General features: G+C 35.7%; 1 protein-coding gene across 1 annotated transcript in view; it reads left to right on the forward strand.

The window, feature by feature from the left end:
* Window positions 1-14,592, forward strand: part of LOC140163088 (transcription factor COE3-like) — a 153,013-nt gene that overhangs the window by 130,255 nt on the left and 8,166 nt on the right. The window contains 9 exon segments of the mRNA XM_072186461.1: window positions 2,237-2,318; window positions 4,406-4,498; window positions 4,501-4,528; window positions 5,328-5,426; window positions 5,429-5,457; window positions 5,875-6,090; window positions 6,548-6,722; window positions 7,865-7,900; window positions 7,903-8,037. Coding sequence (XP_072042562.1) covers window positions 2,237-2,318; window positions 4,406-4,498; window positions 4,501-4,528; window positions 5,328-5,426; window positions 5,429-5,457; window positions 5,875-6,090; window positions 6,548-6,722; window positions 7,865-7,900; window positions 7,903-8,037 — 893 coding nt within the window.

Below are 14,592 nucleotides of genomic sequence, written 5' to 3' on the forward strand. Positions count from 1 at the left end.
TGAGGGGATTTAATGGTGTTGCAGCGTACTAATGTTTCCATAATTTTCATTGCTTATCTCAGCAGCCATTTGATCATCCTTGTTTAGATCTGTGGTATCAATTTACTTCTCTTGGTCGGACCTAGTTGAAGAAAGAAATTAAGCAATACTCTCATCATGCGATAGTGATATCACACACAAGTCATATCAAGCGCAATTGGATTTAGTTCGTCACCATGAGGAGTTGATGGTGGCGAGTTTACAAACATTGCCATAGCGTATTCCCCAATCACGGTTTAACTTTTTCATATCATTTCTCTGTCGTATCTCCAAATCACGCTCTCGTTTATGGTTGATGGTAATTTTAGCGACAGAACTGTCATGGGTGCTATTTTGAGATATTTAAATGTCATGGTACGGTTACAGCGCTTACATCAGGATGGTTTTATTTGCTATTATGATGTGATAAGGGTGATTATATATGGACATTCAGTGGATTGTAATTAAGTGCATTGATATAATAATTATTTGGCCAGTGATAAAAATAATTATAACTCCATTTTGTAATAAATTTGGGAAAGAAGATGTAATTTGGATTCACATTGTTTGTAAATAGAAATGCTCTTTATTTGTATTCATTATGTAAAAATATGAAGGCTCTTTGCACTAACAATAACAATAAGATCAAGTACAATGCAGCCACTCAGTTGATTGAAATTAAAATTGCTTTTAATTTAAACATAATATAAATTTGATTATTTTTGTCCACATGGATGTTATTCTTTGTTCTTTTAGAATTCATAGTTGATATGAAATAATGAAACAATGTAAACTTAGCTGGTAAACCCAAAGAGCAGGGACAATGAATTCGACTTGCCAAGACCCCATACAATTAGCCTTGAAGAACAGAACTAATAATGTATTTTATAATCCAACAATGTTGATAAATATGCGGTTGTTGAATTATATGCCATAGATTTGTAACAAAAAGTACATGCATTTTAAGTGCTCATCCAATTATGCAAGCTTTGATGGATACTTTGTTGTGTATGCCAACATCTTCACCCAAATCTCACAATTTGGTCATGTCGTCATTATCATCATCAGCATGATCGCTATTATACCCGCAGTTATGTTTTTTATGCGTCAATATGCATGCAAGATGATGACTCCTAAAACATCTATAAATCATTTCTGCATGAAAAAATGCCTGCGTTTATACGCTTGTGAGTCACAAAGAAAAAAAATGTCTTGGATATTTCCCAGCTCATCGGAAACATGGCAACTCTGTGACTAATAATGGGAATAGTCTATGGGCTATTCCACTTGAAATCCATACATCCCCTGTAGAAGGCATGACATTAATCGCCCACATAGGGGGTGTAGATTTCAAATGGATTCATCCATTGAGGTTACCCCATTTGATATTCTCACTCCATGTGTGGAAGATTAAGGCCATGTCTTCCATAGGGGGTGTATGGATTTCAATTGGAATATCCCGATGTATCTATGAATTTAGATTCAGCAGCAATGGATGCCACTATCACAAGATGGCCAGAGGGGGACTGTGCATGCCGGATATTTGGATTGCTCTTGTAAAACTAGTTGTATATAATATCCATGATGACATTCTAAATATGATTTGCCATGAATTTGTCTCATCACCTGGCAATATTAAGGCAGTAACTTTGGAGCAGGAATGCAGTGAAGAGCATGCAATTATTGTGTAAAAATTGTATTTGTTGTTGACATGGGACCTTATGAAATAAATAATTATTATGATGTATTGTAATTTCCTGGAATTTAATAAATAAGAGACCGCTAAGAATTCTAGCAATTTATGGATTGTTGTAATCAACACTGATAAAGTGAGATCTTAATGATTGACTAAAGCAAAAAGCTTCAAAATAGACTTCATAGTGAATCAGGGATCAGAGTAACCAACTGATCATTTGAAATCATTTTGTTCTTAAAATCGACCAAAATTCATTTGGATCAGAACTGTGTATATGCTAGCATACAGCATTGCATATGATATTATGGATTTTTTTTCCAACGACAGTTCAAGTCTGTATGTGAGCAAATTGTTATTGTTGTTTTTAATCTAATGCATAGTCACATCATCACCATTCATATAACAACAGAAAAGTCATGATTTATTTCGACAATTACCATGCGCATATTCATAACTTTAAGTCGCATATTAATTCAAGTTAACTCATGATGTTGTTCTTTTCTGTTTTTTTTTTAACTGCAGGTTTTTCCTCAAATTCTTCCTTAAGTGTAACCAAAATTGTCTGAAGAATGCAGGGAACCCCAGGGATATGCGAAGATTTCAGGTATTTTCTGTTTTCATTTTTATAATTACAGGTTTTTCCTCAAATTCTTTCTTAAGTGTAACCAAAATTGTCTGAAGAATGCAGGGAAGCCCAGGGAGATGCGACGATTTCAGGTATAGTAATAAGAACAAATCAAGAGGGCAAAGAAATAGAGAGACAAAATGATCAAGACGGGTTTAAATTGGCCATGTTTCCGGCGTGTAGAGCGAGCACCGCCGGTTGAGTAAACATGGTTGTGTTGAGAGCATGGGGTTGCATAACAGGCTCTGGGAGGATGTGGGATTCAGAGGAGGAAAGACAGAGTTTGCTTAAGAGAGAACATCAGAGAAATCGCGATGAGGGATGAGACCCTACTCGACGCAAGTTAGAAGTACAAATAAACAGACGAGTGATGTGGCCCCCATGTGGGGTTTCATGGAGGACCAAATGGGTGCGCAGCATCCATAGTGGTATTCAACATTGATTTTGATGGTTATTTTACCCGACTCAAATGGGAGAAAAATTAGAAGAATTGGGAGTCGATTGGAAAAAGAAAAATAAGAAGTTTGCTTTGAATGAGTAGTGTATGTATAGATGGGGACTTGAGTGATGAAGATAAGGGCATGATTTAGCAATTGCATGTGACAATGGTTGGAGTTGACTCCAGAGGGCTATTATTGCCTATGAGCCTGCAACTTGGTGCTCTTAGAACACTCCATATAATGCAGTCACAGAAAATGCGACTCTCAGGGAAGTTGGGGTACTTGTTAACCACTAGTGCAAATTACTAAATCTATGCCTATAGGCTTAATAATTAGCAATCATCAAATAGCCGGTGGCAATACCATACAGTAGCAAGAAAATGGTGTGATAACAATCTCACTAGACGATGGCGACAGGACTCTGATGCAAATATAAAAAACCTACCAAAAATAAAACTTACAATTTTGCTAATGGGTTTGTACCAATATTTTTTCCTGGCTACTGTAAAAACCAGTAGGTAAGACGACAACATTGCAGTAATATTGTGACATAGTTGAACAAAGCTGGCATGCTTTATTCTAATATTTTACCACAATACCAGTCAAAGCTTACCAGTTGAGCTTAAAAAACAAATATAGCGACATTGTTTTGATGACAATACATGCTTACCACAGTCAATTTGGTAAATTTGTATATGATTTTAATCATTCCTTGGGGCACGTTTTATAAACTTACCAACATGATACAGGGTCAAATCACTCAAAATCCGCAGATCATGGTTTTTGGGTGAATATTCACCCTTTTGGCAAATGTTCAGCCTAATCTAGCAAATTGATGTGATTCCAATGTAATCCACACTAGTCCGCTTCACTTATCGCTTAAATTAATGAATTTTTTCCATTTGCCCACATCAAATTAATCAGTGCTTACAACATGATGGCTAGATCTGCCAGTGAATAAAAATCACTAAAATGGATGATTTTACCTGAAAAACTCCATATTTATTCTGTAGCAAGAACTATCATGGACCCTACCAGCAAATACTAGACATATTTGTACTGATTTAAATGCAATTTTGTTCCCAATATAACCATACAAATATTTTGAACATTTTTATCTTGGAATGGCCCATTCATGCATAGAGGGTAAAGCGTTGCATATTATATCAATTGCATCAATTTGAGTGACAGGTTTTGGTGGTATTATAGTTGCAAAATATATGAAAATGAATGCTGAGCTTTTATTGGGTATCATTCAGGAAATGAATATATACATAAGCAAATTGACCAATAGCTGGAGGGGTAAGATAAAGTGAATGAGTTCTGTTGAACCTGTGGCATGCTTGCTAACAATTCAATAGAATTGCACTGCTTTTGATACTGTTTCAATAGCAAGTTGCTGTTAAAAAGTTTCAAAAATCACTCATTGATTGAATGAGAAGATACAAAGAGACAAATTTGTTATTTCTTGCTGTTCAAATTTTGTCTGGAATGAGATGCAAACAAACAAACAAACAAACAAACAAACAAATCATAATTTGCAAGACATTTGTTGTAACCAAAAAATCTATGAAATGGGAAAAAAGTATAATTGGTAACCTTTTTCAAATTTTGTTTACAATTCAGGTTGTTATTTCAACAACACCAAATGTTGATGGACATGTGTTGGCAGTATCTGATAATATGTTTGTACACAACAACTCAAAACATGGCAGACGAAAGCACGAAGATTGGATCCGTCAGAAGGTGGTAAGTATCCACAGTTCATGTCACTCTAAATCCTAATGCAAACCCGAACCCTAATGTTTATCTCAACACAAACATATCTCAGCCTTACAGTGCCCCTGATTGGTTAATTACATGATATAATCATCTGATTAATGGAGCTCTTAGCAATTTTAAGCTTAACCCCCTTCAGCTCTGCTGACTATTCTTGCCAATTTTTACCATATCTATGATATGCTGAAAACATGATATAGGCCTCCAATCAAAAAGCGTGAAAGTGAATGACAACTAATACTGAATTGTTCCCAAGCATATTTGGAATGTGGTCCCATTTATTGAAAATAAGAATACTTTTCACATATTGCATCATTTGATAAGATTACCAAATTGAGCAAATTTTTTGGTCTTATTGATTTGCATTAACCCTAACCCTACCCGTGGTTTTTGGCTATCGGAAGGGAAAGAAGGAACGAAAAGGAGAGAAGATGAAGAAGAAAGTCACTTGGCACCCCGGGATTCGAACCTCGGACCCCTCGCATGCCACGCAGAAGATCCCCAGCATGTAGCTAGACGGTGACGTTGGCCCGCCAACGATTCCCTGGGTATATATGACTTGGTCTGATTGCGTCATCAAGTCCCGTGGAATGCATGCACGCAGAGCGATTTTAATAGTGAGCTTTAGTGAGTCCTAGTTCTGTTAGGGTTAAAAGCCTTAATAATATACAATTTTGGTCAAATGGTTATTTTTGGCCAAATATTACAAATATGCCAAAAAATCAGGTTTGAAAAAAGCTCATTTTAAATTTATTTTTTAATCCCTCAGCTACTCCATGTATCAAGGCAATCAGTCCGAGTGAAGGATGGACGACAGGGGGTGCAACAGTTATCATAGTTGGTGACAATTTCTTTGACGGTCTACAAGTCGATTTGGTACAATGATAGTGTGGAGCGAGGTAAGTTTTGAACATTGAAAAAATCTCAAGTCATATTTGATTGAAAAAAATCTCATATCACATTTGAATTGTTTAAAGTTTTGAAAAGTTGTATATTTGGACAAAAACTTCCTTGTGTACTACCAAGGAACATAAGATGTAATCTTGAATTTTAATTTGTGACCAGTGTCAAAGGTCAAGATGTATAGGATAAAGTTTATCAGGCAGGGGAGACCTATGCATTTTGAAACGGGCTCAATTGAAGTCATCATTTGGTGACTTATTTTCAAATTTTCCGAAATGTAAAAGTTTTGAAAATTTAAGAAGTAAACTATTGTATGCTCCTGAAGCAAAAAATGTACAAACTGATGACTCTTTAATTTCCATTTCTATGGAAATATTTGAGTTTATAATAAAATGCTTTTGTTTTGATTCCAGTTAATCACATCACATGCCATCAGGGTGCAGACTCCTCCGCGTCACATTCCTGGCGTGGTAGAAGTTACATTGTCATACAAGTCCAAACAGTTTTGCAAGGGAGCACCAGGTAGATTTGTGTATGTGTCACTGACAGAACCCACCATAGATTATGGATTCCAGAGACTTAGTAAACTGGTTCCAAGACATCCAGGAGATCCAGAAAGACTTCCAAAGGTAAGTGTACACATTATCATTCAAATACCCTGGGTATCACCTTTCATTCTGTTAGGGATGGGTGTGTAGCATATAATTCAAGACAATGGTCTTATAGTATTGATTGGGATCAAACTGGGGGCTCTCCTTCAATATCTATGGTCTAATGAACTGATGTGGTGTGAACATTTTAAACTACATCTACACTTTGTCCCAAAGTTTGGTTGTTACGTCCTGGGGTTACGTCAGTGCTTTTACACAACTATTCCTTAAAAGTGCTCACAAACTGCCTTACCCTATGTAAAATGCTCTGCATGATTCGATACTGCAACCAAGGAAATACGCACCACACGATACTGACCAGGTGAAGCAAAAGTTTATACACCTTTATGTAGTGCTTCGTGATAACGGGCAATTTGGTGTTAGCGTGAAAGTAAAACTGACATTTTCTCTTGTATTTTCTCCCATGCATTTACAGGAGATTATCTTGAAGCGTGCAGCTGACTTGGCTGAAGCCCTTTATAGCATGCCCCGTAACCAGCTCTCAATAGCTGCCCCGCGGTCACCGGCCCTCAACAACAACCCAGGCAGTCTTGTCCCTATGAACTCATTTGGCAGCGAACATGACAATGGAAGCAGCGATCAACAATCAGGTATGCGAGGCTATCCAGGATCTCAAATTGGGGGCGCTGTTTGCCATTCTATGTCGTGGTAACATGTGGTCATGCTCTTGTGGGCTGGTCTAATTATTAAACCACATAACATAGAGGCTTCATTACTAGGCTTTATACCAAAAAATTTAAAATATCAAATCAACTTCTTATGGAGTGACAGAAGATGCATATACATCTGTACATGGAAGTGATACTGCCATCCTAAATATTTATCAATTATGGTATTTTACTTTGATCAAAAAGATACATAAGGCTGCCATATTGACTAGATTTGTTTAATTCTTCAGTTTGATAGCCATTATACGGTAATTGTTAAAATTTCAAGTGAATTTTCCACATAAAGTTGAGAAAAGTGTGTAATTTAGCAGAGCATATTTGTGTAGCAACTGATTGTATGTCTCTCTCTGACTAACAAGACATGTCAAACATTTGTGGTATGAGTGGCTGGCATGAGCCAACTGCTAATGGAAACTAAGCATGCTCTTTTTCTTCACACTGAATTGATCATATCTTGTCTTTCTCACTTCATCTTCATCATGGCAACAAGACAATTATTTGCTCTAAAAATGGCCACCTTAATACTTGTTATCTTTGGGCGCTCTTCATGTTTGGATAGATTTAAGCTAAATTTTGCACAGAGAATCTCGGCTGTTGATCTAAAATACGAAGCGTCACAGGGAGTGAGCCTTTCTGTGAATGTAAACTGCAGAGGTCGTCATGGCAACATGTGTCCTCTTTTTGCATGATTTTTTTTACCCCTCTACACACCAACTGATTGTATTAATTCTTAACTTTGCATGTTATGAATATTCATTTACTCAGAGATGTTTTGTATAGAATAACAACTAAAGACTCAATATTTTTCACCAGAATGTTTTGTCCATCCCCATAATAACTATTGCTAAATTGCTTCTCCCATTATAAAAACCCAAAGCTTTGCCCATAAAGCTCTACAATTTTAAGTAATTAGAATGAACCCCATTTTCTAGTTACCCTTTAATAATCATTAAGGGAAGTCAATTTTATTATATAATAAACAAACCATAGTTTCGTGACCCACAACATTGGTTTTGGTGAAAAATACTGACGCTTTGGGTCACCGGTCTTCCCCCGACTTACAGGCTTTTCTAGAGTCCAGCCCAGTAGCACGCTATCACCCCGGGTTACTCATCGGGAATCTCTACCACACATAACGGCAGCACAGGGTCGTATACAAGCATGAACGGTTACGCTAGCAGTAGTAATCTGAATATGGGCGTTCCATCATCTCCCAGTCTCTTCAACGGCTCTGCCAGTAAGTACACTTTGTCTGCTTCTGCCTTGTATGCTCCTGCAACACGACAACGACCTGCCCGCTAGCTTGGCCCGCTTCAGACAAGGATATTACCTATCATTACTGATATTCAACATGGTTAGTATATTCATTCAATCATTTCAACACAGAGAATCTTCCCCTGTCACTGGGACACACTCCTGTGTTTTACAATGTGAAAATTGTCAACAAGTTTTCATCCATTCTCTCAAATCAACTCACACTGCTTTAATAGCTTTTTGAGATCCCTGGTGCAATTATTCAATTCATTGGTCAAGTATTCTTGCATTGGACCTACTCATATAATTCAGTAGTACATTGGTTGGTTAAGGTGGAAGAGTTTACATTTCAATTTTTAAGCATTCTTAAAACATCCCAGTAACACATTTATATGGAATTTCGTGGCATAAACTTGATCAAATGAAAATATATGCTAGCATGGTCAATACAAAAAAGGCCCTAATTAGATCGAGGGACTAATAATGTATTGGGAACAAGTAAGTTTGTATGAGTAGCCCATGCCTGGGGTAGCAAGCGGCCATGCATGGTACTGAGTCAGGCTGGGTAAGACCCACAAGGGGGATATAACCTAATCAAAAACATTCCCTTATATCATAAGACACTCTCTGTTTGACCTTGTCGTAGCTTCACCCATCTTGCAAGTATCTATAAACTGATATGCTGTTAGAAATGTATGACAACTTGTATGATATGTGACCTATAATGATGTGCATGTCTATCCTTGGTTAATTAGATCAAGTTTGCAAGCTTGTTTTTGTTCATGTGAATGCGGTTCTTTACATTTGTCTGTACATTATATTACAGCTTTTTTCTTCAAGACTATGTTTTGTTGAGAAAGCCTTTGTATATGTATCGAAGAATATTATTTTATGAACAATGTAAGCACAAAATAAGTCGTAAACCAAGAGAAATATTATAATACTTTTAAAGCCCTTTTATTTGTAACAGTCCAACTTCATGGCATGAATGTTTCATTGTTTTAAACAGTTTGAAGTATTTATCTTTTGAAAATCAATCCAAATTGCAATATCCATCAGGAACCTATTGCAGCAAGACCTTCAATTTATTGCAAGTACTCAAACCCATCACAAGTCCTGTATTTGTAAAACACACTGAAGTGCATTTTCGTAAGCATTACTTTAAATATATGAAAATATTTACTTCAGGCATTTCTTAAACTTAATTTTGCCCAAAATTCAAAATCTTGGAAACAGCTTTTCTTGATTAAGTTTCCTTCTCAAAATGAGGACAAAATATTGCATGCATGAATAAGAGAGTACAATTTTAAGATACAACCTTTTTGAATTGAATTGAGTTCAGCATAAATGGTGAACTGTCATAGCAAAATACGGATTTGATTCAAGTGTGTATTACTCAGAACCAAAGGGAGGCCGGCCGGCCTATGTGTTTTTTTGATATGTTCACAATGCAGGCTATAGTTATGATGGGTTTGTACGATTCATTGCAAGTTTTCATGCAATGGCTATTGAGAAAGTAGTCTGCATAAGACCTCTACAGACACACAGCATGATATACACATCACAACAAATACACCCATGTAGGCTTACAACTGAGTTCCAATGTATTATTATGCTGAGCATATTGCCCAATGCTTTTCTTTTTAATCTTACATTCAACAAAGACCCCTCTGCTGCCTTTCGTAATGATTTTGTTTTACATAAATTTTCTTCACCTTTTGTCACATGTTTGGGCTCAACATGCACTCTTTTCCTTTTTTTTGTTTTGTTTCTTTTGCCTTTTTTTTTTGCTTTATTTTATAGCTGTATCCCCCTCCTCGCCAGCTCTTCCCCAGCCCCCATGCAGTACAGGTAGTTCCCATGGTAACGGCATTCAGTCGTCAATCCACACACCCACAACTCCAGGAGTGTTCTCCTTTTCTCCTGCCAACATGATCACAGCGGTTAAACAGAAGAGTGCGTTTGCGCCTGTGGTGCGCCTCCCCAACTAGTCCGACCCCTCCTGGCATGGGGCAAGCAGGTGAGAACAGTTACCCAATCATCCAATCTATACTTCATCGTCAGTAGCTACGTAAAAGCGCCCTCATGTATCCTGAATCAGGGCAAACCTTACTGACTTTGCTATGGCATGACATACCATTCACTACTTCCCTGAGTTATTGCCAATATTAACTATTCAGTCTGAGAATACTAACTCATTATAACAGGGCTATCTAGGTAACATCATTTGCCAAGATAAAACTCTTTATTCAACCTGTCCATGTGTAGTCCATTGATTTATTTAGAATTTCAAACACAGTGTGACAGTGTAAAAGAGGAATGCAACAAGGATGGTGTATAAGTAGGATGCACCTATTTCTATCTACTCTGTAGCAGGGTGGGACAAGAAAATCAAATTAAAAAAAATACTAAAACAATTTTTGAATACAGCCCAATGTATACCAGCTGGCTAATTTTGCTAGGCCTATCAACCCATTGTGTACTAGATAGCCCGCCCAGCTACTACCTGGCTCATTTCATTTTGCCCCTTTATACTCATCCCCAGAATGCAGATGTCTGATTGCTGTTACAATATCGCTACTACTTCAAATACTCATTTAGACAATTTTGACCATTTTTGCTTTTGCTTGCATTAGATAGTTAGTCCCATCACTTGCTTGCTCCATATTATTTCATACCAAAAGAACCCATTTGTTGTTATTTTTGCATGCCATTTGCATCACTATTTAGTTGGTTTCAGCACTAGTTGTAGTGTTGCATAATTTCTCATTTGCTGTTCATAAACATCCTCACAATCATCACTAATGATATCAACTTACATCCACTGGCTATAACTTGTTATTAGATACATCTACTTTATTTATTCACAAAATCATAAAAAAGTAAGATTATGTCATACACGTGTCTTACATTGTGTGCGCTGGGCCAAAAAGCAAACAAACAAACAAACAAACAACAATAAAGAAAACACAGATATCCCGATCAAAAAGGCCACAATTTTAAAATGCTATTTCATAGGAAAATTGTTAAGCAGTCTTTCAACAGTTATTTTCAGACCAATCAGAGCATAGGGTATGTCATTTATTTGGAATAGGTGTAATACTAAAAGAGAAGTATGGGGGAAAACTTTTGACAAAAAAAGTGACTTTTCAAGATATAGTTTATGTATATAGGAAAGGGCAATGTTTTGATGTGTTTTGGGTTAAACAATGGATGGTAAAAGTACTATTTCACCCGTTTGCTAAAAAAGATGAATAAAGACTAAATACACAGCCAGTAGGGAATTTGACATTTTGTGGCCAAGACGTTAAAACACAATGTGATAGGCCTGAGGTGCTTGGTAAAAGTTTAGCAATTAAACGCCCATGGGTCATTAGATACCAAATGAAAGTCACCAAGAAACAATGGCTTGCTATTGTGTGGGACCAGAGTCGGGTCTAAAGTCAGTGACCGTGTGTCGGACAATAAGGTGACCACGTGTTGAACAATGGAAGAGCTGCCAAGAATTACATAGTAATTGAACGTCTTATTATGTAAAAAATCAAAGGAATATAAGTTTGAAAATTTGATTGTCGTTAAAACGTGACATTTAAGCTTAGATTGAATCTTTCAGGATAACTGAGAGATTATAAAAAACAAAGGATTTTGAGGTCAGTGACCCAGTTCTGCTCTCTCTACATAGTTGAAATGCTGAGTACCATCTGACATTTCATTTGACTTGTAGATTTGCCATTTGGGAAAGCATTCAACACTTAAAAGATAATAAATTATCTTCTCTAACAAAATTACTCGATGCGAACATATCAAAATCAAAAGTCATTATAGGGCTTCTGAAAAACCTGAATTAATATTAAGTTGAATGCATTTGATATTATAAATATGATATTCAGATTTTCCATAGATTTTAGACCTATCCAACTTCCACATGATTGTTGAGTACCATAACCATGATTGTTCAATACCATCACCCAAGGCTCAGTGGATTCTCTCTTACAAATGCTAGAGACAAGGCATGTTTGTACTCATATGTCAATCAAACATTGTGAAGCAGATAAATTTGTACAGGTTTTGAACAAACTGTATTAAGTACAGAGAGGCCTAGGAATAAAGACTGTCAATTATAGCAATCAATTTGGACACTAATGTGGACATCACAGATCTGACCATTGTTAATGTTTGTAAGAATATTATTTTCTCATTTTGCATAAGACCAGAGAAAGGTTTTTTATATTTTTAATTCTGAAAATAATGTCTCAGGATAGCTCTGTGTAAGAAAATGGAAGAAAGTTCATAATTTCATAAATTCAATCAAAAAATAAAATGTTTGGTTACTTAAAAGTGAAAATTTCAAACTTGAAGATTGCATTCATGATGAAGTTTGTGCCAAGGTTTCTTTTGAAGACAAGGCTTTTAGCTAAATGTCTAATTAGTGTTTATTAACGACATTAATTCATTTGAAATGCTCAAAGAGAATAATTCATCTTAAAAGCAATTAATTTGTAAACATATTAGAACCATTTACAGGTGAACAAGGCAAATAGAACTGTTTTTTAAGTGTTTATCAATTTAACCTAAAATTACCATTTTTCAAATTGAAGATTTTCAGATATAAGTTGATCTTTGTTTTGCCACTAGTTTTATGAGTTAAAGAACACCCTTTATTTTAAAGTGTTCATCAAATTGCAGTAAAGTTTACTTAACCAATTGTCAGATTGCATCTCAATGTGTCATTAGTCTTAATTGATCCCTCTGATTAGCGCACTTCGTTAGCCACATAAATTCATGAAAAACAAAAGTGTAGATTTGGGTCATTGACCATCAAAATTGAAATCAGAATTGACCCTGAGAAAAAAGAAGAAAGTGTAGTGTTCATTTGTGTGTTTACCTATGTGAATAATGCCACACATCTGTCGCAACATTAGAGCAGTAATTAGTAAATGGCATTGACACTATTGTGTACGTGAAAGAGATTGATTGGTGAAAACGTGAACACCTCAATATAACAGCTTTAGGACTGGCCTACGTACGGTCAGACACGGTGGTCAATCCAGCCACACTCTAGCAAAGCGGTCATTTAGGGGAAGTGGTGGGCAGGGAGAAATGACTGTTGTTTGCTTCCTGATTTAGAGTGACAGGTTTTGGTATTGATGGCTATTGACGAGTATTGACGACCTGAGGGTTATTGGTTTATCGTCAATGACTAATCGCTGACTGTGGGTTTTTGTGATTAAGTGGCTAAGTACACATGTGGAGGTTTGGAGGGTTATTAAAACAAATTAAAATGTTTACAGAGTATAGAATTGAACAATTTGTTGCAATTTTATATATTATTGTTGTGGGCAAATGTTATGGCTTTTTAAAATCAAAATGAACATTTTATTTTGAGTGCAGTTCTGTCATTTTTGTGGTGTCAGTGGTGGTATCCATTATTTCAAAGTTTTGACTCATGCTCTTAACTAAGAATTTTGGTTTCTCTCATAACCTATATTCTCAATTGTAAGATTTTTACCCAAATATCTTCCCTGAAAATAATTTGATAAATTAAGTATATTAACAAACAAAAAATAAGCAAAAAATATTATAGAAATGTCTTCAGATCATTCTGGCATTATGATGCTGGATTTTGATATTTGTTTATTCACAACATTGTATGAAAGTAAACAAAATACGATATCAGAAAATGATTATGTAAAACCAAAATTAAAAATTTCTGGTTAATTCTAATTTAAAAATAAATGAAAATCCTATGAACTAATGGTAAATTTTGAATATGAGAAAAGTGCAACCACCTGTGTGTAAGGTGACCAGCATTGATTATTGGAGACGTGAGCTATTGATCATGTTGATTGGCAAACCAAACCGTGTAGTGTTTAGATAATTAATTACTAACACCATCTTATTGATTACATTAAAACGAGAAGTGATACTGTGATAACCAAATTAGAAAATATGCAAAGATTTATTTTTATAAGAAAAAAAATCTATAGATGATAAAAATGGGCTACAAGATAAAAAGTGATTCTATTTATATGTTATTACAATTTCTCACATATATGAAACTAAAAAGTCCACATGTGATACATAAAAGCTGAACAAATAATATAGAGAATTATGAACAACAATAAAGGTACACATAGCCTACATAATACGATATAAACGCTATAGCTAAACATGCATATGAGTTTAGACTGGGGCTTTATAGTTCACACAACACAATATTTTAGTGCATGGTAGTATTTATTTCTAGTAAAGCTGTTATATTTTGAGATTTTTAGCATTGGGTATCCTGAGGTCATAACTTGTGTTAGTATCCAAACCTTCCAGTATATTATAATACACCAGAAATACAACTCATTGAAAAAGAAAGGATTTATTCCGTATCACTTGCATGTTATCCACACATATCATTCTTACAGTCTTACCCCTTACTCATTAGGACCCAATTTCACCAAGTCTTGAAATGCATCTTAAGCCCTCGAAAAGCATCAGAACTCGGTGCCAAATTTGACAACTCAGTTGTGGTGAGTTTGGGAGCTTA

This window comes from Amphiura filiformis, chromosome 10 (assembly GCF_039555335.1).
Source record: "Amphiura filiformis chromosome 10, Afil_fr2py, whole genome shotgun sequence".
NCBI classification, from domain to species: Eukaryota; Metazoa; Echinodermata; class Ophiuroidea; order Amphilepidida; family Amphiuridae; genus Amphiura; species Amphiura filiformis.